The sequence below is a fragment of the Caloenas nicobarica genome, chromosome 11 (assembly GCF_036013445.1).
Source record: "Caloenas nicobarica isolate bCalNic1 chromosome 11, bCalNic1.hap1, whole genome shotgun sequence".
Taxonomy (NCBI): domain Eukaryota; kingdom Metazoa; phylum Chordata; class Aves; order Columbiformes; family Columbidae; genus Caloenas; species Caloenas nicobarica.
This window is the reverse complement of record NC_088255.1, coordinates 18,145,824-18,168,187: the sequence shown is the minus strand read 5'-3', so window position 1 is coordinate 18,168,187 and position 22,364 is coordinate 18,145,824. Positions and strand designations below refer to the sequence as shown.

At 61.5% G+C, this 22,364-nt stretch overlaps 1 protein-coding gene across 6 annotated transcripts; it reads left to right on the top strand.

The window, feature by feature from the left end:
• The first annotated feature begins 435 nt into the window (after positions 1-435).
• On the top strand, positions 436-21,567 carry USP19 (ubiquitin specific peptidase 19). 6 transcript variants are annotated; one of them, XM_065642956.1, is made up of 27 exons: positions 436-525; positions 4,406-4,650; positions 6,384-6,440; positions 7,533-7,661; positions 8,237-8,370; positions 8,682-9,089; positions 9,407-9,674; positions 9,785-9,941; positions 10,047-10,118; positions 10,648-10,763; positions 11,094-11,302; positions 11,607-11,808; positions 11,896-12,029; positions 12,209-12,367; positions 12,450-12,560; positions 12,718-12,828; positions 12,986-13,087; positions 13,459-13,599; positions 13,782-13,900; positions 14,127-14,264; positions 14,354-14,718; positions 15,401-15,511; positions 16,025-16,241; positions 16,519-16,671; positions 16,764-16,927; positions 17,013-17,191; positions 21,391-21,567. In XM_065642956.1, the coding sequence occupies exons 2-27, from the start codon at positions 4,542-4,544 to the stop codon at positions 21,529-21,531; spliced, it is 4,206 nt and encodes a 1,401-aa protein (XP_065499028.1). In that variant the 5' UTR covers positions 436-525; positions 4,406-4,541; the 3' UTR covers positions 21,532-21,567. The 6 variants fall into 6 exon arrangements, with proteins under 6 accessions (XP_065499028.1, XP_065499027.1, XP_065499025.1 ...); XM_065642955.1 differs by having other exon boundaries at positions 11,088-11,302; XM_065642953.1 differs by lacking the exon at positions 21,391-21,567 and adding an exon at positions 18,955-20,153 and having other exon boundaries at positions 11,124-11,302.
• Positions 21,568-22,364: the final 797 nt, after the last annotated feature.

Genomic DNA, 22,364 nt, shown 5'->3' with positions numbered 1-22,364 from the left:
AGCCCAGGGGGTGGGAGCTGCCGGCCCTGCCAGCCCAGGGTGCAGGACACGGCGGGGCCGCAGAGCAGCGGCGGGGCCGGGGGACAGTCGGTGGGGCGCAGGGCGGGCTGTGGGACAGGGGGAGGCCGCAGGAAACACGGTGGGCCCGGGACGCCCACGGGCACGCCCAGGCCACAGGCAGCGGGCCCGGGACACCCACGCCGCCCGGCCCGTTGCCATGGGAACGCCCCGGCAGCTCCGGGCCGATCGCGCCCTTGCCCGCCCTTGGGGGCGGAGCGTTCCTCAGGCGCCGTGGTGACGTCACGGCGGGCGTCGCTGCCATGGCAGCGCCGGGACAGGGAGGGAACGAGCCCCAGCCGGCCCTGTCTCGCGTCACGTGACCGCCACCCCCCGTCGCGCTTCCGCGTCACGTGGGGCTGCTTCGCCGGCTTCCGGAAGTGCGTCACGGGCTCGGGCCTGTCTCCTGAGTCGGCCCGCTCGGAACTTCGGCTGGAAACGGAACAGACCGGAGCGGCGGGCGGGGCCGTGAGTGCGGGGCGGGCCGGGGCCGGCCGGGCCTGGGCGGCGGCGGCGGAGCCCAGCGGGGTGGGGAGCGGCGGCCGGGGTGAGGGCCGGGGCTGCGGCGGCGGGCAGGGCCCGGAGGCGGTGTGAGGCCGGGCAGCGCGGCGGGGCGGGAGGAGGCAGCGGATGGCGGTGCAGTGAGGGGGGCCCGAGGCGAGAGGGACGGGGGGAGGGCAGGAGGTGGGCGATGGGCCGAACTCGGCGGCCTCAGGCGGGAGCCGCGGGGCTGGGCCGCTGCCCGGGGGATGATGCTCTGCCTGCCTGGGCCCGCGGGCGGGTGGGCAGAAGCACCGTTCCCCGGCCCTTCCTCTCTCCGAGTGCTTGAGGCCGGGGGGCAGCAGCACAGGAGAGCCCAGGGATCTGCCGCCGGCTGCTGCCTGGTCAGACTCATCTTCCCTGGAGACTCGTCAGGGCTGGGGGGACCGGGGCCTGCCAGGCTCCCCATGCAACACAGCTCTAAGGGCTCGCTGCTGTCAAGGTGCTTTGGGGACATGGTGCTTTCCACGTGGGTTGGAAACATTGTGTGTGGCAGTGCTGGGTGTCTGCCCCGCGCCTCTGCACTTGTCCTGGCTCAGTGTGTGTGTCGGGCACACCGAGAAACTGAGCTAAGAGACAAGCTTGAGTCTTGAGATTTCTGATCCCTTGGGGGAGACAAGGTGCAGAAGGTGATGAAAGTACTTGTGCACACCAGGGAAGTGTTTCTGTCAGCTGAATTCAGGATGTGGAGGAGCCAAAACTCTGTGGAGGAGGAGGCTGGGGGTGGTCAGGCTCCTCCACAGCTACTCCAGTAAACCCCTTTGGATGCTGAGTGGGGGCTTGCTGCAGGCAAGGGGTTCTTGTCCTGCCAAGTGCTAAATATGCCCCAAATGCGGGGGAGAAAATTGCATCTTATGCACCTTCTACTGTCATTCCCTGAGCATTTGCACTAGCCTGATCTGGCGCTGCCATGGGCAGCCCTTCTCCCTGGGCTCTTGTTGCTGTTCCAAAGTGGTCCCTTCTCTCGGGCCAGTGGAAGTGTTTGTGCAGCCCCAGCATGAACTGAGTTAGGTAACTATTCCAGGGTAAGGCAAACTTAGCAGAAAGTCGTTTTGCTCTGTGTTCTTGATCCAGCACGTGCTACAGCCATGTGGGTGCTCGCGCCAGCACAAAGACTGGGAGAGCAGAGGGTACGGAGGCACCTCCTCTCTCAGCAGCGTGGCCGGGCTTTCCCAGGGAAGGATTGTGTAAGGTTTTGTGCAAGCGCCCGGCCCATCAGGTACTTCTCAGAGGTACACCTGGCATCTGGCCAGGGCAGCGTTTCACCACCACTCCTTTGCCGTGGCTCCCACAGCGCTGATATTCTTGTAACTGCGATGCCAAAACCTCTGTGCTTCTGCACACCCTGGGGCTGAACATCCTGCCTGGGTGCACATTTCGTAGTGGCAGAGAGACAGAAAGTCTTGGAGGTTAGAACAAATTAATGGGAATAACATGTGCTTTGCCTGCACTCCTCTGAAACCCCGTGGTGACCGCAGTGGCCTCAGGCCACCATCAGTCTGGCAACTGGAGCTGAGCAGAGCCCTAGCCCTGCTCGGTTCCTGCCTGCCGTTAGAAATAACTGTCGGCAGAGTGCCCGAGGGAGTTGAGCCCTCAGTGAGGCGTGAGAGCAGCAATCTTCTCCCAGAGGAGTGGCAGCAGACACGCAACCCTGGCTCTGCTCACCCCTTCCTGGCCAGAGGATGATCTTCTTCAGCCCTCCAGGACCCCTTTCAGAGCTTGCTGTCGCCCTGCCCCACAGTGACCCTGTGCCACCCCTCCGGAGATGCGGGAAGGAGGCGATGGAACCTTGCCTGGCACTGCGTGAAGCAGTTGCTGCTTCTCGTCTCACGCTCCTTATGGGTTTGTTACCCTAGAGGCGAAAGAAATTCAACAAAATCCACTTTCCTGTGTTTGCTGAGCCTGGGTGAGATTTCTCAGCACCAGGAAGTGTCTGTAGCTGGCCTGTTTCAGTGCTGGTGGAGACTGGAGCTGAGCAGCTGTGTGTGGCAGTGGCCAGCGTTGGAGGCCTAGCCTTGCAAACCACAGTTGCGTTCACTGCTGCAGGGGCCCCTCCACATTCCCTGTGCAGCCAGAAATGCTGCTGTGTCCTGGGTAGACCCAGCACAGCTTGGGGACAGCACTACTGTCCTTCCACACTATTTCAGATTGTTGGGGATGATGCCGGGGCCCTCTCAGTCTCCAGGTTGTTTCAGGTCCCCCATGCTGCGGGGTGGTGGGAGTTGCCTGTGCCAGGCAGCCAGGCTGGACTTGGCGCTTGAGCTTTTTGCTTGGCTTTGGTGGCTCTTGGCTATGAGGATGGGTTGGCCCAAACAGAAGCGGTTTAGGTGCAGTGCCTGTCATGGGGCTTTGCCAGAGCTGAGGGCAGGGCAGGATCGCTTTGCTCTCTGAGGTCCCTTGCAGTTTGTGGCTACGATTCCATGTTCATGGCTACTTGTTGCCCCGAGTGTTTCTAGAACACAAAATGCCCTGGCGATGTGGGGTGGGCAGCACAGAGCTCCCAGCATGCTCCCTCCCACTGAACGCTTTATTGGAAGTATCTTCTGCCCCTGGCCGTGCCCAGCAGAGCTGTTGGGTCTGTGCTTGGTACAGGGGTGGGGGCAGGACGGGGGGTTCCCCAGGGCACAGCAGGCTTGGTGGAGCTGGGCTAGACCAAGATGCTGTCAGGCTCAGCTCTATGTCCTCGGATGGGAATGGAGCTGCAGGATGAGGTGTGAATTGGTGCACTGGGAGCTGTTTCAGGCTGCTGGTGCCTGGGGTGGGCAGAATCTGTGCAGCTGGGGCAGCAAGGGGGGAACCCTTCCCAGCTCTCTGCTTTCACCACCTCCACAGAGGCACCTCGAGTGGGACTGTTTTCAGTGGGTGGTTCCAGCTCTCTTCTGTCAAAGCCATGAACACTTGAGGGTGAAACCAGAGAGCGAAACTGAGACCAGCCCTTGGGCCAGTAGCTCCCAAACCCTGTAGGGGAGCTGGCTGTGCCTAGGAGGGCATGTCTAAGAGGGCAGGGACAAGCACCCTGCCCACCCTGCCCTCTCTCTGGGGCATGTGGAGCAGAGGTGTCCTGTTTCCTGGCCCCGCTGACGCTGTCTGTAAACTGGTGGGGAGATGAATATGCAAGGTGCAGTCAGTGCTGGTTGAGCTCCCATCTGGTGGGCAGAGGAGGAGGAACGCTCATCTCGCTAGGGAGCTCTGCTCTCATCTGTCACAGGAGACTGTCCGCTCGTCTCGCTAGGGAGCTCTGCTCTCATCTGTCACAGGAGACTGTCCGGAGCCTGTTCCTGCTTCTCCTCTTTCTTCCTTCTTAGGGTGTTGCTCGCTCCTGTTCCCGCCCTCTTGTGTAGGGCACTGTTTGACTGAAATGTCTGCCCCCCAAGCCATTGGAGAGTGCCCCAGGTGACCCTGCGGGCTGGATTTTGCAGGTCAGGGCCTCCCTGTGTCCTCACCCTCAGCTCTGCCTGTGGGTGTTGTCAGCGCCGGTGGCTCCTCTGGGCTAGTGTTGCTGTAGAGGGAGCCGCGAGCATGACAATTGCTTTCCAGGTTTTTAATGCATGCCACATACAGAAAATCCCTGGTTGTATCTTATGAGCTTTGACAAGTCTGTGTTTTTGGCAGTAAGTGTTGGGACAGCTGGGATGAAGTCCGTTTCCTCACCAAGCACTGCGTGGGGCTTCCCGTAAATGCCAGAGTGAAGGTCATGTGAGGGCACCGGCACTGGGAGGGCCCCGCGCTGGGGCAGAGAGTGGATCCTGGTGCTGCTGGGCCTTCTCTACCTGCTCCTTCTGCCACACTCGCTCTCTCCTCTCTTTAGGCCACTAGTTCCTTGCCAGAGAGTTTGACCACAGAGAGTCGCCAAGATAGCTGGGCCAGGAAGAAAACGTCGCACCCCTGACCCAGACTCCATTACCGACCCCGGCGGGCCGTTTGTGTCCTCCAAACGGCTGAAAATGTCTAGCAGCACCAATGCCCCTGGTCAGAGAAGAGTGTCTCGGGGCTTGGACGATGCCGCCAACAAGAAGAAGCAGAAGGATCGAGCCAACCAGGAGAGCAAGGAAGGTGAGAGCCCCCTGGCAGCACTGTGACCAACAGGCCCATGGTGTCTCAGGAGCATCGCAGCCATCTGCTGCAGGATAAGCAGATTTAACTAATCGCTTCCTGCAGCTGATGGTAACCCGTGTGATGTGGGATCCTCTTCGGCACGGTGTCCTCCCCAGACCCGTAACCTCCTTCCTTTAGGTGCTGCTTAGCCCCAGCAATGTGAGGAAGGTCAGGCGCGTGGCCTTGTTAGCTTCAGCCTGGAGTTGTTGTCGGTGGTTGTTTCTAGGCTCTGCTTTTGGCTGGGGCTGAGCTGCCCCAGTCCAGTGGTAGCCGGACCAAAGCCCGCAGGTGTTCTTGCAGCTGGAGGTGTTGCTGCTTCCTCACCGGCTCACAGGGGCCAGATACTGCGAGGAAGCAACTGGGTGCCTGCAGCACCTGCCAAATGTGAGGCCTGTGGATGGGGCTGCTGGTTTTGCTTCTGTGTCAGGGCAAGGTGTGGCTCAAGCAGAATAGTTGCTGTGGAGTAATTATCTCTGTAGCTGCTCTGTATCCAATGACAAAACCAGTGCTTCAGGTGCAGGCTCTGGTGCTGGGTGGGGAATGCCTGCGGGCAGGATGCAGGCAAGAGTTCCTGCAGCACAGGAAAGTTGTTTGATTGCTGTGCCTGCTTCGTTATGATTGTTGTAGCCTTAAAATTGCAGTGTGTTTTATGGGGTAAGGTACACGAGCGCTTGCTGAGGCCTGTGCAGTGCCTGATACAAAACTCCACGGTGCAGAGAGCGCAGCGTTGTGCCTTCTCACGTGTGGGAGGTGTGCTCAGTCTCCAGTAAGGCCTGACCTGCTGCACCCCCTGATGTGGGGGGGTCCTGGGGGTCTGTGGTGTGGCTGCGCTGCCTCCATCCTCTCTGTGCAGGGGTGGCGGGGGCTGGAGCAGCCCATAGCTCCTCCAGGCAGTGCCGCTGCAGCGCTCTTCACGCTGCCCGCCCCAGCGGCACCTCCACACCAGTGACTGGTGGTCAGCAGAGGCTTCCTGCTGGTTTGCAGCTGGTCAAGGGAAGGCAGTGACAGCCCTCTGAGTGCTCCGGGGTGGAGACAGCTCCTATGGCCACTGGTTCTTTCCTCCAGGCTGTCACTTTGAGTCCCTTGCCTCGTAGAGCTCACTGCCCTGTGGGGGTGGAGCGGGCCCAGAGATGCTTCTGGCAGTTGGAGGTAATCCTGCAGGGATTAGGTGTCAGGTCAGTTTGGTTCCCCAGCCTGATCTGGAAGGAAGTTTCAGCTGCAGACCTTGGCAGCTTTGGCAGGAATGGGAATGTTAAAGTGCAGCTGGGCCGTGTGGTTCTCTCATTACAGCAGAACACACCCAAACAGTGGGTTCTCCCTGTCCCATCCAGGCTGGGCTCCTCTGCATGGTTGGAGGCTGAGGGCCTGGTGTGCTGAGCCTGGTTACCACAAGCTCCACGCTGAGGTGTGCTTTAAAACAGTGCATTAATATTGAATTGCTCCCACTGTGGTGCTGGTTAGACTGGGACATGGTGGTGTGGCCTGGAGCAGCCATCCTGCGGTTCCACAGATAGGGCTGGGGGAATGGAGAGGTGTGAGAAAGCTGAGGAGAGAGATGATCAACATGTGCAGGATGAAAGGTCCAGGAGAGAACAAGGTGATGTGTGAAATTTTGGGCATCAGAGTGCCAGCCCGTGCTCTGAGGTGATAGAATGACAGACCTGCCCGTGCTCTGCTTCTCTGCCCACCAGTGTCTCGCCCTGAGCTCGAGCAGGCTGAGACCACCCAGGAGAAGGACTCAGAAGAGGGTAAGTCGAGATGTGCACTGGCTGTCAGTGCATGGCCACAGAGTGCCCTTGCCGAGGGATTTGAAGCTCTCACCTTGTCACTGTCCCTTGCTGTGGCCTTGAGCAGAACTAACCTGAGCGCTCCCTCACCCCAGCATTGATCTTAACAGGACGCAGCCTTCCCAGGGCAGAGCAGGGTGCACGTGGCTGGGAAGGACTGTCTGTGAGGAAGAGGCCCTGGGCACATGGCAGGCTGCTTCCCATCGGGTGTGACAGTGCCACTGAGCGCAGCACCGGGACATCTTGCTGCCAGCATCTATCCTTGTTTATGAGCAGGGAGCTGGGCCAAACTGGGAAGATCCCGAGCTGTGTCAACCAGCAGGCGCTGCTGGCTGGTTTCTGCTTTGAGGACAGAGTAGGACACCCTCATGCCACAGAGGGTAGAACAAACTGATTGGAATTAAGGTGATTGAATCACCTTTTTGTCTTGAAAACATCAGGGCACCACAGGGCCAGACCTGGAGCCTGGCAGGCACCTGACAGGGATTGCACCGGCAGTGGAATGATGCTGCTGCACCATTTTCTCCATGGATGCAGTGGTGTTACTAGGCTGGGCAGCCCACTCGTGTTTCAGCTGTCTTAGCAGTGCTCACCTGGCAGAGTACAGTGCTCATGGTGGTTACAGCTGGGCTGCTTGGTTTGCATATGCAAAAGGGAAGTGGCAATTTCTGGTTGTGGTCAGAATCCACTCGAATCCCCCAGAGTAATTCTGTGGCTTCCTCGTTCCCTGGGAAAGCAGCAATTGTTTTGTAGTTGGCAGGAGCCGCCCCTTCTTCTCAGCCGCCACTGCTGCATGTGACGGGGCCTTTCTGATCTGTCTTTCTGATCTCTCCAGTTCCCACCGGGATTCACCTGCCCCTCTGCAACGTGCACTCATGTTTGCAGCCTGTCTGATGAGAGCAGGTTGCGAACGTCCCATTTAATTGGCATGATTTGTGCTCCCTTGTTGACCTTGAACTGAGTGTGTCTTCAGGCTCTTGCTCTCCAGCCAAGGTGTGGGCACCACAGGCTTGTGCCCCAGCGAGTGTGTGACGCTTCTCTCCCTCTTCCTAGAGCTGCTGCTGGACTGGAAACAGAACGCCGACGAGATCATTGTCAAGCTGAACTTGGGCAGTGGAGCTCTGAAGGTGGAGGACGTGAATGCTTCTTTCACCGACACGGACTGCGTGGTCAAGTTACCAGGTATGGGGAATGGAGCAACTGCTGCAATTGTTTCTTCAGCAGGCCTTGGCACAGCTCTGGGCTAGGCGTGGGGCTGATCCAGGCAGGCATAAAACCTTTCCTTCAGAGGCAGTGCCCTGCCATCAGCTGGCACAGGTTCAGCCGGCAGGCAGGGCCGATCTGAGAGCAGTGTAAAAAAAAAAAAAAAAAAAAAAAATAAAGAAGGATATAGAGCTGGGGAGGACAGGAGTGGCCTCTGCACCAAGTGAACAAGTGCCCGCTGGTGCATCTCTGTCCCTGACTCGCTGCGATGACTGAGTTGGCCCTGGGTATCCTTTGGAAAAGTGACTGTTCCCCTGAGGGCAGGGCAGCCCAGGGCCTTTCCTCTGGGCAGGGGGCCAGCCAGATGTACAAAGCAAATCCAGGGAAGCTGGCTGAAGCCCTGATGGCTCCTGGGGTGTGGTGGCAGCCTGCCTGCAGCCTCCTTGGCTCAGGATGAGTGCTTCCTTGATGCTTGGGGCAGGTGACAGGGGGCTGTGGGTTAGATGACAGCTGCCTGGAGCACTGCCTGAGGTGCCATCCCTCTCTGCTTGCAGACGGGCGCCAGTGGAGCTGTCAGTTCTATGAGGAGATCGAGGGCTCCTGCAGCAAGATCCAGTGCAAGAAGGGCAACTTTCTACATCTTGTGCTTCAGAAGAAGATCCCACTCCATACCTGGTCTTCACTTCTGGTGAGGAGAGGAGGATCTGCCTTTACAGGGAGTGGGGTTGAGAGTTTCACTCCCTGCTTTTGAGTTGCCCAGGGAGCGATGTGGGGCACATCCTGTATCCACGTGCCGCGTGAGGACACTGAGCCAGCTGCCCCTGTCCCAGGGAGGGGGATGCCATTGTACTCTGCTCCTGCCTGCCATGTAGCCTCCAGGTTCTGTAGCAGAGCCCCGGCGTGCTCTGGGAAAGGGGAGTGAGGGTGAGAGACTGGTGGAGAGCGTGGGAGATACTGCTACCTGGATACCTTCCCAATGTCCTGCGCTGATTTTTACAGAAGAGAAGGAAAGATGGATCCAAAGAGCTAGCCAAAGGGGCCACGTGCTGGGAGAATGGGAAGGAGAAGGCTGCTTCCTCAGAGCTGGCCCCTGAAGAGCCAAGGGCTGAAGGTGCAGAGCTGCCACGGTCCCGGCGGGAGTCCTCCAACCCCAAACGCGCTCCGGGAAGAAGCGAGGCCCTGGGAGGGAAAAGCCCAGCCAGCCCAGGGACGCAGAGTGGCCCCAGCGCCAAGCGGGCAGTGTACCTCAAAGTGGCCCCCACTGAAGAGGAGCCGAATGCCAGAGTCACCGGGAGCGTGGAGCCCAGCAAAGGGCACAGTGGGAGGGCAGGCAGCCGCCGCAATGGCAGAGCCAGCCAGGTCGATGCGCCCACAGCCCTCACGGATGTCGCACCACCGCTGGAGAAGGTACCTGGGGACCCACGGGAACGGGGCACCCCTCTTTCCTCAGCCCCCACGCAGGGGATGCTGTTTGCACAGGCACCCATCCCTGCCCATGAGATGGGCTCTGGGGTTCCATAGGTGGTGCTGGGGCTGGTGTGGGCCTGGCTGTGGTGGGGGACATGGGGACCCTGCAGTTGCTGGACTGTGATGCTAACAGGGCCAAGCTGAGCATGGAGTATGTGGGGGACATGGGCGGCATGGTGCAGGATTCACAATGGGTGCATCGGGGCAGCTTGAGGGTGATGGTGTCTGTTTTTCACCGTGTCCCTCTGTCTTGAAAGGCTGTGGCTTTGGCCAAGGAAGCTGTTCCCGTGGAGATGCCACCTCTCGCGGCTACCACCGAGGTGTTCCCCCACTGTGTTGCCACCTGTGTTGAGAAGAGGGTCCTGCAGCCAGGCAGCCCCGCTGAGGCCTTGCGGGGCCGGGACTGTGCACCTGTCCTGGGAGAGAGCTCTAAGAGCGTCCCAGCGGCCCCCCCTCCCCTGGGCAGAGATAGTGAGAAGAGGGACTGGTCCAAGGATGACGTGGCTCTGGAAGCAGCGGCTAATGGTGAGTGACAGGAGCCCCAGGGGTTGGCCTGGTCAGGAAGGTCCATCTGCTCAGGACCCTTCCTGGGTCAGCCTGAGGTAATGTATCTCTCCACGGCGTTCCTCACTCAGAGCCAGAGCCTTTTGTGAGCCTGACCTTTGTCAAGAATGACTCATACGAGAAGGGCAATGACCTGGTGGTAGTGCACGTGTACGTGAAGGAGATCCACAAGGAGACATCCAAGGTGTTGTTCCGGGAGCAAGACTTCACGCTGGTGTTCCAGACAAGGTACAGGCATGCCTCAGGACAGTGCCAGGCTGCTGCAGAGCTCCTGGCTGTGGCCGGGTTACTTGTTTGTTCACTTTTTCTCACTCGCTCCCAATTTCTTTGCAGTGACGCAAACTTCCTTCGCCTCCATCCTGGCTGTGGGCCCCACACAGTGTTCCGGTGGCAGGTGAAGCTCAGGTGAGGCTCCTGTCCTTGTGGCCCACATCGGGGTGAGGGAGCTGAGAGTGCAGAGCTGGAGCAGGAGCCAGTCCTGGCTGGCGGATCCATGCAGGGAATGCTCATTCCTGCATGAAGGCCCCCCTTATACCGTGCTGCAGTCGTGCCCCAAGCCTGGGCTGCCTTGGCACTGTGTGGTGGCTTGCAGGGGAGGAAATCCCAGTGCATCCAAGTGCCTCCTTGCCCACAGTTCCCGCCCAGCCTGTTCTAGAGCTTCTGGGGACAGAGCCAGACCAGCCTGTGTGACTTTGGGTGAGATGTCCAGTAGGATGGGCATGTGGAGCCGAGCAGAACCAATCTGCCAGGAAAGGGCCCCTCTGCGCAGTGTGGCCAGGCTCGAGGGTTTCCACCCTACTTTGCCAGGAAAATGTCAGGATCAGTGCCAGATGGGTCCTTGCTGCCTAGAGGCCACAGCCCTTCCTTGCAGAGGCTTCAGCACGTCTGCTGGGGGGGGTCTGGGGCACTGCTGACTTGCTGCGTTGTTTTTCAGGAACCTCATTGAGCCGGATCAGTGCACGTACAACTTCACGGTGTCTCGCATTGATGTCTGCCTGAAGAAACGCCACAGCCAGCGCTGGGGGGGGCTGGAGGCCCCGGCCACACGAGGTCTGCACCCTGCCTTCTTGTCCTGCCTGCCTGCCACACCCCGGGAGGGGCACGGGCCCTCCTCACCACTGGCAGTGGCCAGATGGTGCCAGATCCTCCGGTGTGGGGTTGTGGGGAAGGAGAGAGGCTGAGCTGGTGCAGGCAGGGGGGCGTGGGGCAGGATGAGCCAAGTGCCAGGGGAGGGGCACCGCTGTTCCCCTTGCTCACCGGGAAGAGGGGTAGGAGATAGCCTGTGTGTGAGCATGGACCGAGCAAGCGGCTCAGCCCCGCCTTGGGCAGCGCGTGGTGCTGCTAACCACAGGCCCACCCTTCCCCCTTTTTAAGGTGCAGTGGGTGGTGCAAAGGTTGCCATGCCTACAGGCCCTACCCCTCTGGACAAGAACGCCCCGGGCAGTAACCAGCACCCCCTGTCCAGCAAGGAGGAGGCCCGAGCCAGCGACAAAGAGAAGCCACGCATGGAAGATGGGGGTCTGGATGGTGTGGCAGCCCGGACAGCCCCAGAGCATGTGGCAGTGAAGCATGAGCCGCACATTCCCTCAGTGAGTGGGGCTATACCAGGTGTAACTTGGGTGGGGGGAAAAGGGGACCTATTTGTTCCTCTCATGGGACCCCGCTTACTCGGTGTTGGCTTTGGGGACTGGCAAACTGTACCCGGAGGAGGAGGTGGTGCTTCTCAGGCATAGCTGTCAGGACTGGGGAAAGTGGTTGGCCTTTCTATCCCAGTCTTGGTGGGAGATGGTGTGGTGGCTCCAGCCCAGCCACATCTGAGGGGTGCCTGGTGTTTCCAGAGAGCACCCCGCACCCCCAGGCATAGCACCTTCACACCCACCTCTGTTTTGGCAGCCCAAACCGACGTGCATGGTGCCACCGATGACACACAGCCCAGTGAGCACCGAGAGCGTGGAGGATGATGATGATGAGGACGAGAAGAAGAAGGTGTGCCTGCCCGGTTTCACGGGGCTGGTGAACTTGGGCAACACCTGCTTCATGAACAGCGTCATTCAGTCCCTCTCCAACACCCGGGAGCTGCGGGACTACTTCCATGGTGAGCCCGCGGCCGGGAGCCCGGCAGAGCCCTGCTGCTGGGATGATGCAGCCAGCGGCCACCTTCGCTCTCCCATGTCTCTTACAGATCGGTCCTTTGAGTCGGAAATCAACTACAACAACCCACTGGGGACGGGAGGACGCCTGGCCATTGGCTTTGCCATGCTGCTACGGGCGCTATGGAAAGGCACGCACCATGCCTTCCAGCCCTCTAAACTGAAGGTAGGGCCACCAGCACTGCACGGGAGCTGCTGTGGGTCCCCAGCACCTCTCTGTGGGCACCCACCTGCCCTGCCAGTGCCTCTCAGAGCTGGGTGGGTGCAGCCAGGCTTTGTGTGTGGGTCTGGTGGTGCTGCCAGGGGGCTGCTGGCCAGCCCTGACTACTCTGCTTCCCCTGCAAGGCAATCGTGGCCAGCAAGGCCAGCCAGTTCACTGGCTATGCCCAGCATGATGCTCAGGAGTTCATGGCCTTCCTGCTCGATGGGCTGCATGAGGACCTCAACCGTATCCAGAACAAGCCCTACACAGAGACTGTTGATTCAGATGGGAGGCCTGACGAGGTGAGGATGTCCTTCCCTGAAGCCGCTGGGAGAGCAGCCCTGGCCCTGGCTCAGTGTCACACTGAGCCCTTTTTCACTGCAGGTGGTAGCTGAGGAGGCCTGGCAGCGACACAAGATGAGGAACGACTCTTTCATTGTGGACCTCTTCCAGGGCCAGTACAAATCCAAGCTGGTGTGCCCAGTGTGTTCCAAGGTAGCGCAGCCCTGAAGGCTCTGTCCCTGTCCTGGCTATGCCACAGCAGGCTCCTGACCCTCACAAAGCACTGGTCACTTGGGTCTGCTGGGGCTGCTGCCCTGATGATCTCAGCCACAAGCACTTCCTACAGCTGAGTGTGCTCTCCCATCTGCAGGTGTCCATCACCTTCGACCCATTCCTGTACCTTCCTGTGCCCCTCCCGCAGAAGCAGAAGGTGCTGACTGTCTATTACTTTGCGAAGGAGCCGCACAAGAAACCCATCAAGGTAAAGGACACCTTCTACTCTGGGAAGATATCCTGAGAGGACTCCTGGAGGAGCTCCTCAGGCAGCTGGTCATGTGCCAACAGCCTGAGCCTTGTGTTAAGTACGGGCCCGCATGCCTTGGTGTGCTGTGACTGATGTGGCACTTTCTTGGTGGCAGTTCCTCGTGAGTATCAGCAAGGAGAACTCCAGTGCCATGGAGGTACTCGACTCGGTGGCCCACAGCATGCGTGTGAAACCGGAGAACCTGCGTCTGGCAGAGGTGAGAACGCTTAAGCTGGGGAGCAAGCCGTGGGCTGCTGTTCTGGCTGCCCCAGTTCCCACAGCTATACAGGGAATGTGGCCACTGACCATCACTTGCCCATGTCCAACCTGTCCGTGGGTTGGATTTTGTCCATGGGTGGCTGCGTCCTGTACAGGCTGCTGCTGGGCAGATCCCTGCTCAGAGTGCCTAGGCCACCCCAGCAGGGCAAGGGATGTCCATCCTCCCCTGGTAGGGTGGTGAGCTCAGCCCAGCATCTCTGTGGTCCTGCTGTTCCCACAGCTCTCTGCTGGGCTGAGATCTGGGGTGCTCTCAGGAGAGGAAGCGTGAGGCAGCCCTCACACAGCCCCACTCTGCTGCTTTCCTGGCAGGTGATCAAGAACCGCTTCCACCGCATGTTCCTGCCGTCCAACTCGCTGGACACGGTTTCCCCCACAGACCTGCTGCTCTGCTTTGAGGTGCTGTCCCCAGAGCTGGCCAAGGAGCGGGTGGTGGAGCTGCAGGTTCAGCAGGTAAGAGGCAATACTGGGACTGCTGGGAAGTATGCGGGGGGGCTGAGCCTGCAAGTGGAACTGAGCAGGATGGGGAGAGCTGCACATACGGATGACGAGCTGCAGCCAGCACGAGTGCCCACCGAGGCTGCCTTGTCCCACCCGGGTGCCCTTCCCTGCCTGATGGGTCCTTTCTTCTGCAGCGTCCACAGGTGCCCAGCGGCCCTGTCGCCAAGTGTGCGGCCTGCCAGAAGAAGCAGCTGCCAGAGGACGAGAAGCTCAGGCGCTGCACGAGGTGCTATCGAGTCGGTTACTGCAACGTGTGAGTTGGCTTGGTGCCTGGCAAGGGAGGGAGGGTCTCCTGCCTTGATGGGCTGGATGGGGGAGCTCAGCCCACTGGCAAGAGATGGGATGGGCCTGGCCCTTGACAGGGAGTCAGTCCAGCTCGCGGTGGTCCCCTTGTCCCCAATGCACCCCTCTGACCCTGCCATACTCCTGTCCGGGGCAGTGGTGGATGCTGGGTTCAGCAGGGGCTGTATGTGTTACAGGGCATGTCAGAAAACACACTGGCCAGACCACAAGGCTTTGTGCCGCCCAGAGAACATCGGTTTCCCCTTCCTCATCAGTGTGCCGGAGTCCCGCCTCACCTACGCCCGCCTGGCCCAGCTGCTGGAGGGCTATGCAAGGTGAGGGTCCAGGGAAGGAGGGTGCATCTGCCCCAGAGCTGAGCTCAGCCTTCTGCCTCTCCAACTCTGACTGCCACCTTCTTGCCCAGGTACTCGGTCAGCGTGTTCCAGCCTCCGTTCCAGCTGGGCCGGATGTCGCCGGAGCAGGGGCTGCAGCCTCTGCTCCCGGACAAGCTGGAGCCCCTGGCCAAGAGCAGCTGTGCAGCAGCCACCTCTGTCCCCGAGCTGGGGGATGGGGACAAGGCTTCCAGCCTCCTGCAGGAACCCCCACTCTCGCCAGCTGTGCCTGAGCTGCACCCCGAGCTGGGGGATGCCAGTACTGTCCGGAGCAAGGTCCTGACAGCCAGGAGTTCCCTACTGAGCTTGGATTCAGGCTTCTCTGAGCACATGGAGTCGCAGGGCGACAGCTGTTGTGAGAAGGAGCCGTCCTATGAGAGAGCCCTCAAGCCAGAAGGTAAGAGGTGCTGCAGGGCTGACCATGTCGGTGCCAGGAGCCCAGGCAGCTCCAAGACAAAATAGGCAGTTCTCTCTCCTTGGGGTCACCTCCCACCACAGCATCTGTTCTCTCCTTGGGAGCAAAGACCCTTGTGGATGCACAAGAGGCCATGGGAGCTGTGTTTCGGCAACGCTGCCCCACCTGAAATGCCTGCCTGCCCACGCTCTGCCCTGCCCTGGCAGGGCCCGTGGGGCAGAGCACAGACCTGACTAGGAAAGAGGTTGGAGTGTTGTGGTGTTGTGGGAGAGGCTGGGAAGGCAGGGGCTGGCAGAAGCCTCCAAATCCCATGGGTGGGCAGAGCCTGGCGTGGGCTGAGCCCCTCGGGGCTGTGAGTGCAGCATTTCCCTCGCTCTGACTCAGCTGCACGGGAGCAGCTTCTTGCGCTCGGCTGCCTGGCTGTCACGTTTCCAGACACTCGTCTCAGGATGGCAGCAATGTGCAGCGAAGGGGCAAGGCAGGCAGAGGAGTGCAGCTTGCCAGGGGCAGGCGCCTGCTAAAAATAGTCAAGGACATGGGGCACGTGGTTGTGTCCCTGCAAGGCCGTAGCATGTGAGGTGGGGGTGGGGGCACTGCAAATTCTTGGCCCCTACGCAGGGCAGACAGGCAGTGCCACCACAGATCTGTCCCTGCATGTCCACAGCTGCCATCCCTGGGTACCAGCACACTCCAGACTCGCTGAGTGCTCGCGCAACGCAGTTCTACATCAACAAGATTGATGCTGCCAACCGAGAGCACAAGCTGGAAGATAAAGGTGAGCCCAGAGCCCTGGAAGGTGCCACCTTCATCCCTGGTGGCCTCTGGCAGAGTAGTGGATCTGCCAGGCCAGGGTGCCAGAGGTTGCCTGGCACGAGGTGAACCCAGATATGATGGTGGCCCCAGTCTGGACAGTGGTAGCTGCATCTGGCACAGAGTAGGACAGGGCTCTGCTGCACAGAGCTGCTGCCTGGAAGCTCTCCTCAGGCGTGACATTCCTCCTCTCCTCAGCAAACGAACCAATTCCCTCCAACCTCCCACATCACGTCTGTGATCTCTGGGTCACCTCTTGTCTGAATGGGATGCCGGCATCCAGTGCTGGTTCTGTAAGTGCTGCTGAGAAGGGCTGTGCCAGCCTTGACCCCTGCTGCCCTGGGGTGATTAATCTGGCCATGGGCACTTGTCCCTTCCTGGCAGCACTGTGGGATCACCAAATCAAGCCGAGGTGGGCAAGACTGCTCCTAGCCCCAGCCTGGCGGGGCAGACGTGTGAGGTGTGTGCCCCTTCACAGGTGACACCCCCCTGGAGCTGACAGACGACTGCTCCCTCGCCCTGGTGTGGAAGAACAACGAGCGCCTCAAGGAGTTTGTGTTGGTGGAGTCCAAGGAGCTGGAGTGTGTGGAGGACCCAGGCTCAGCCAGCGAAGCAGCCCGAGCTGGTCACTTCACCCTGGAGCAGTGCCTCAACCTGTTCACCAAGCCCGAAGTCCTGGCCCCGGAGGAAGCGTGGTGAGGAAGGCGGCAGGGTGGGTTCCAGCCCGTGGGCACAGGCAGCAGTGGGAGTTTCCCAGGAGCTGCCTGGGCCTGCATGCTGTTTCTTCTGCAGCCAGGAGTTTTGGGCTGGCCTTGCCTGTGTGCTGGGGAGGGAGGCCCTAAGCCAGCAGGGAGCAATGCCAGAACCTCCTGCATCCCCTCTGCCAGCCCCACGTGTTGGGGCACACCTTGGGACTGGGCTGCGAGACCTGAGGCTGTCCCTACGCCGGTAACGAGCACACTCTGTCCCCAGGTACTGCCCCAAGTGCAAGCAGCACCGTGAGGCCTCCAAGCAGCTGATGCTTTGGCGGCTGCCCAACGTCCTCATCATCCAGCTCAAGCGCTTCTCCTTCCGCAGCTTTATTTGGAGGGACAAGATCAACGACATGGTGGACTTCCCTGTCCGGTGAGAGCCTGGGGAACAAAGTGCCTGTGCTGCCCTGCAGTCTGGCCTCTCTCTGCCTAATGCCAACTGACTGTCCCCATGTCACTCCTCAGGAGCCTGGATCTGAGCAAGTTCTGCATCGGGCGGAAGGGTGAGCAGCAGCTGCCCGTGTACGACCTGTACGCTGTGATCAACCACTACGGAGGCATGATTGGGGGGCACTACACGGCGTACGCCCGCCTGCCCAATGACAAGAACAGCCAGCGCAGTGACGTGGGTGAGGACCTGCCAGCCTTGCTGCCCCCCGCCCCAGCTCCTGCAGCCGTGGCCCCTCTGCTTGCTTAACCCTTGTCTCCTCTCAGGCTGGCGGCTCTTCGACGATAGCACAGTCACCACCGTGGACGAGAGCCAGGTGGTAACCAGATACGCTTATGTCCTCTTCTACCGCCGGAGGAACTCTCCTGTGGAGAGACCCCTGCCAGGGCACCCCCCAGACCACCGAGCTGAGCACACCCCCTCTGCTGAAGCTGCTGCCAGCCAGGTGAGAGCTCGTGTCTCTTCCAGCACTTTGGGAGCCACAGAGCCTTGAAATGTGCCTGCGTGCCCATGTGCAGGGCCTGCTTCTGCCAGCACCCATGGAGCCTGGCGCAGCTGCACGGTGGCGCTGGCCCCTCTTCAGCACTGAAGAGCTTGTGCCGGCCGGGCGTTGGGGCATATCTTGCCCTGTTCTCACTGTGAGCGTGGCGTCGTCCCTACCCTGAGGGACCACAGGAGACCTGGCTCCAGCTACTGGCGTGGGGAGGGCACCAGAGGAGCCCGGCCTCACAAGGATTTGCACCGGGGACAGGCTGGGAGCGGTGCAAGAGGAGCTGGCAGGTCTGGGAGCGGTGAGGACCTCCTCTCCACAGCCGCTCTCCAGGCAGGGTGGGGGACGCTTTCTGCTGAGGCCCAGCTCGGGGCCAAGCTAGGTGCAAAAAAGGCAAATGCCAGAGCTGAGCGAGAGGCCTGGCAGCCTCCGCAGGGTGCTGAAACCTGCCAGAGTGAGCTCTGCTGCCAGGTCACCCGGGAGGGAGGGGTGGGCCAGCCGGCAGGATGCTTTTGGCTCACACCAGCAGAGGACTGTTGGGCTGATCTTTGTGTGAACATCAGAAAAGATGACCCAGGTTGGGGCATGGTGCAGCTCCCACCTAGCCGCGCCGCCCTGTGTCGCTGTGCTGCAGCGCTTTCCTCCATGCTCGGCTCTCCAGCATTCCTGCGAGCTCTGAGGATGATGCCCATCCCATGACTGGCACGGCGTGTGCCCCGTGGGGCCCTTCTACCCTGGTCTCCCAGCCCCTCCGACTTGTACTGCCCTTGGTCTGGCACTGGTTAGGAATATCCCAGGTCTGCCCTTGCAGCTGGGGGCAGGAGCCACTTGTCTCTGGGGACAGGGGCTGTCTGGCACCATGGTGTCCCCCTGCCCAGGCTGATCTGTCCTGGGGGCTGCACATGTCCTGGAGCAGCCCCACTTGCTGCAGATGGCCTGGGCCACAAGAAAAGCTGCACTGCTCATCCTGCACCAGCTGCGGGAGCCTTCAGGGGCTCATGCAGCACTGAGGCTCCTTGTCCCCACACAGCGCCGGGGTCCATCAGGTCCCCCCATGGCACAGGGGCTCGTGGGGCCCCTGCCAGCACCAGATCCCCTGCAGCAATGGGGCGCGTTGGATCCCGCAATGGGGTGCGTTGGATCCCGCTGGGGCTCAGCGGGTCCCCAAGCACCTGGGACCACCCTCACCCCCCGCTCAGGCACTGGGTGACCTCCAGAGAGCTGTGCCCTGATTGGCTGCCCTGTGTGATCCCCGGCATAGCAAAGGGCCGGGCTGTGATTGGCTGCCTGCACGTAATCCTTCTGGAAGCTGGGCTACGGTTGGTTGTTGGAGCATCCCCACCCACTGAAGCAGACCTGTGACTGGCCGTGTTGTGACTACGCCTCCTGCTCCTGCTGCCCCAGGATTCGCTGTCATCTGAAAGATCCTGTTGGGATCACAAAAACTCAGCTGTGATTGGCTGCTGCCTGCCTGCTCCCCGCCTGGACCCACCAATGCCACAGCATCGGGATCCAGCTGCCCGCTCCCCTGCCCACAGCCCCATGAAGACCCTGCCTGGCAGCTGCCCGCACCGAGCCGCCCGCCGGAGCCCCCGAAGAGCGGCAGGGGCGGGTGCGACCGCGACGGTGCTGCATGGGGAGGCGGGCTGGCTGGGCACGGGGCGAGGGGTGTTGCCCATTGTGTTCTCCGAGTGCTGACGCAGGTTTCCACATCGCAGGCTTCTCTGATCTGGCAGGAACTGGAGGCTGAAGAACAAGAGCTGGAGCTTGAAGCACCCCAAAGGCCTGCAAGAAACTCCTGGAGGCCCCGTGGCCAGAAGCGGAATCCAGACACCTCCCAGCACCCAGATGAAGGCTGCATCAGATATTTCGTCCTGGCCACCACAGCCGCAATTGTGGCTCTCTTTCTGAATGTCTTCTACCCGCTCATTTACCAGACCCGCTGGAGATAGGCACAGGCAAGCGGCCAGCTGCAGGAGCAGGGCTGCCAGGGCACATGCCATCATGGGACACTACGCAACGAAGACGTCGGGCAGCAGGACAGAAACCACCGGGAAGGACTTGCTGAGGGAGGCGTGGGGCTGTTGGCTCCTGCCTGTCTGCTCTGGCATCTCCCGTGCCAGCTGGCAGAGCTGCCCGGCCAGCCCGCTGCTTTGCCAAGGCACAGCCCAGAGCCAGGAGCCCCTCAGCCCTCCCTTGCCTTTGCTGCCCAGCAGGAGCAGGGCAGACCTCATGGGTACCTGCTGCTCAGGAAGAGACAGATGCTGCTGCAGCATGGCTGGGGCCTGGCGCCCCCGGGAATATTGACTGCTTCTGCTCGGCTCCCAAAAAATAAGCAGAGACCTGCTGGGCGGCTGCAGCAAGGGCAGGATGCCCTGACACGGGTCCTGGCTGTCTCTCTCAGCTGTGCTGCTGCGGGAGCGTTGTGCTCCACGGGGCTGGCACGACCTGTAGCTCCTGAGCCAGCCCCATCCCTCCTACTGAGCCTCTTGGTGCCAGCAGCCCAGGCACTGGGAGCCACATGTGCTGCACTCCTGTGCTGGGGCCAGAGGGGTTTGTCACCGAGAGCTCGGGTGCTTCCCTGCTCAGCGCCACCATAGCTCCTTTCCCCAGGGCAGCTGCTGGGGAGCCTGGTGACCCGGGCTGGGGCGTTCATGGTGAGCTGCCAGCTCCCCTCGGCAGCGCCGTGGGGCACATGGGCTGTCCCCACTTGTCTGGGGAGCCGGTTCTCTGCTGGAGGAGTGTGGTGCAGCACCTCATTTGCAAGGGGACTGGCTGCCCTTGCTGTGGGAGAGGTGTGGGATCGGGAAGCGCAGGTAGGACCTTGCTGTGTTAATAAAGCCGGGTTTTTCAAAGAGACACAGCATCCCTGTCCTGTGTGATGGGACCCCTGCACAGGGGCAGGGCCGCTGCGCCGGACCCCTCTCCAGCCCGTGGGCAAGTGTCAGTGAGGCAGCTGTCTGCGGAGTCTCTGGCTCAGCCAGCACAGGGATTGTGCCCCAGGCTCTGCAGGGTGCCTGGCACACCCTGTGCAGCAGTGGTGTCAGGGCAGAGCTCTGCCTGCCGGTGCCGTGGAGCACAGCCTGGGCTCCTGCTCCCTCGCCGTGGGGTGGCAGCCACAGTGGGACAGGTGTAGGGTGCAGGGAGCCCAGCGGTGCCGGGACACAGGCTCCAGCTCCAGCGGAGTGTGACATTGAGATGTGTTGCCCTTGGCTGAGCGTGGCTCAGACTGCTCTGGCGTGTTTGGGTGTGAGAGGTGACTTCAGAGCCCTGTGACTTCCTTTTCCGTCTCTGCCGCTGTCCCTCTGGCAGTGCCCTTGGCTGGCTCAGGAAGGATGCTTGGCAGGGAAGGGGATTGCGCGGGCTTCTGGCTTGGCCTTGAGTTGCACAGCAGGGAGCCCGGGGCTCCCCCCAGCCTCAGTCCCACACCCCTCTTGCATGTGTGCCACGGTATCTTCCCCGCCAAACGGTTCCTAGCCAGGAAGCCCGGTGGGGCCGTGCTGTGGTCATGAGATGCCCGTCCTGGAACAGTCGCCTCATTGTCTACAGCTCCAGGGCTCGGCGGCTTCCCCCACTCGCCCACAGTGCTGGCCTCGTGGGGCTGAGTCAGTGCCCGGCGCCGGCGGGGTGACCTCTGCTCCGGCTGGTGCTGACGCCCCAGGGTTGTGGCGCACAAGCCCTTGCCTGCACCTGCCTGCCTGCCCTCCCTGGAGGTGGGTGGCCGGCAGCAAGGCCCAAGCTAAGCACTCTCAGCTCTGGAAATCCCCTCTGGTGCTTTGCCGTTCCTCAGCAGGCACTGGCAGTCTGCCCCGTGCCTTGCCGCTGCTCCCCAGGCTGGCTGGGTGCCCGTGCCGGGGCGCAGGGCTCTGCCAGACCAGCCCTGGCCACGGCAGTCCCGGGGTTGTGAGTGCCAGGCTAGGAAGAGATGGCAGTGCTGCGGACAGGCTGAGCGTGCTGCAGCCTTGCTCTCCTCTGCGCCGGGGGCCCTGGGCACGCTGCCTTCCCCCTGCCCTGCTACTGGGGACCGCTGCATGGGGTTCCCCCGCCATGGGGCTGTGTGTCTCCAGGAGCCCCACAGCCTCCCAGGAGCAAGGAGGGAGAAAATGGGTGGGCAGGGTGCTGGTCTCCCTCTCATATCCACCTTCTGCTTTCAGGGACTGCCCCCCGTGCCGTTCGGATCCAGTCTGGCCCCCGAAGGAGCCCCGGCGCTGGCTGCGGAAGGCCTCCCCGAGCGCTTCACCAGCCCCGCCGAGCGCCCAGCCCCCTCCTACAGCAGCATGGAAGAAGTCGACTAGGGCGTTGTGGGGTGCCTGCCCCAGGGGGTGCGGACTGGGCACTGGGGGGTGGGGGGTTGTGGGGGTCGGGGTTTGTCCTGCACTCATTAAACTTGCTGAACTCCACTTACCTCGGCTGCTTGTTGTCCCCTGTGGTGCCTGCTGAGCCACCCCAGGGCACCATGTCCCCCAGCACCCTGCTGTCCCAGGTGCCCTTGTGCCCTCTGTCCTCTGATGTGCTGGGGCACACTACAGGTCCATGTCCCCAAGTGCTCCTTGCAGCTCAGTGTCCCCCTCAGGTCCCCTGGCAGTGCACCCTACAGCTCCCTGTCCCCACAGGGTGCCCCTGGTGTGCCTTGGTGTCCACTGTCCCCTGATGTCCCTCAGTGCTGGGTGTCTTTTGGTGTTCCCTGCTGCCGGGTGCACCCGGTGTCCCCCGGTGCTCCTTGCTGTCCCCCGATGCACCTTGGTGCCTGGACTCCCCGCTGCCTGCTGCGCCCCGTTGCCTGGTGTCACCCAGGGCAGTCCCGCCACCACAGTGCCCGGTGCGCGCCGGTCCTGGTGGGGCAGGACTGCCCGTCCCGGTGCCCGATGTCTCTCAGTGTGCCCTGGTAGCGATGCGGTGGGACTGCGAGTCCCAGCGCCCGGTGTCCCCTGGTGCTGGCGCGCCAGGACCGCGAGTCCCGGTGCGTTATCGCCCGGTGTGTCCCGGTGCGGACTGGTGTGCCAGGGCTGCGAGTGCCCGCTGGAGCGCCCCCTACCCCGCTGTCCCCGCTGTGCCTTCTCGCCCGGTGTCCCCAGTGACGGGGGTATCCCCGGCGACGCCCCGTTCCCTGCTGTGCCCCGTCTCTTGG

Excerpts from the sequence above, each read along its gene's own strand:
- USP19 (XM_065642951.1), top strand. The coding sequence starts at position 4,542 with ATGTCTAGCAGCACCAATGCCCCTGGTCAGAGAAGAGTGTCTCGGGGC. Across the intron at positions 4,651-6,383 it reads CAACCAGGAGAGCAAGGAAG|TGTCTCGCCCTGAGCTCGAG; the intron begins GTGAGAGCCCCC and ends TCTGCCCACCAG. Across the intron at positions 12,829-12,985 it reads CGCACAAGAAACCCATCAAG|TTCCTCGTGAGTATCAGCAA; the intron begins GTAAAGGACACC and ends TCTTGGTGGCAG.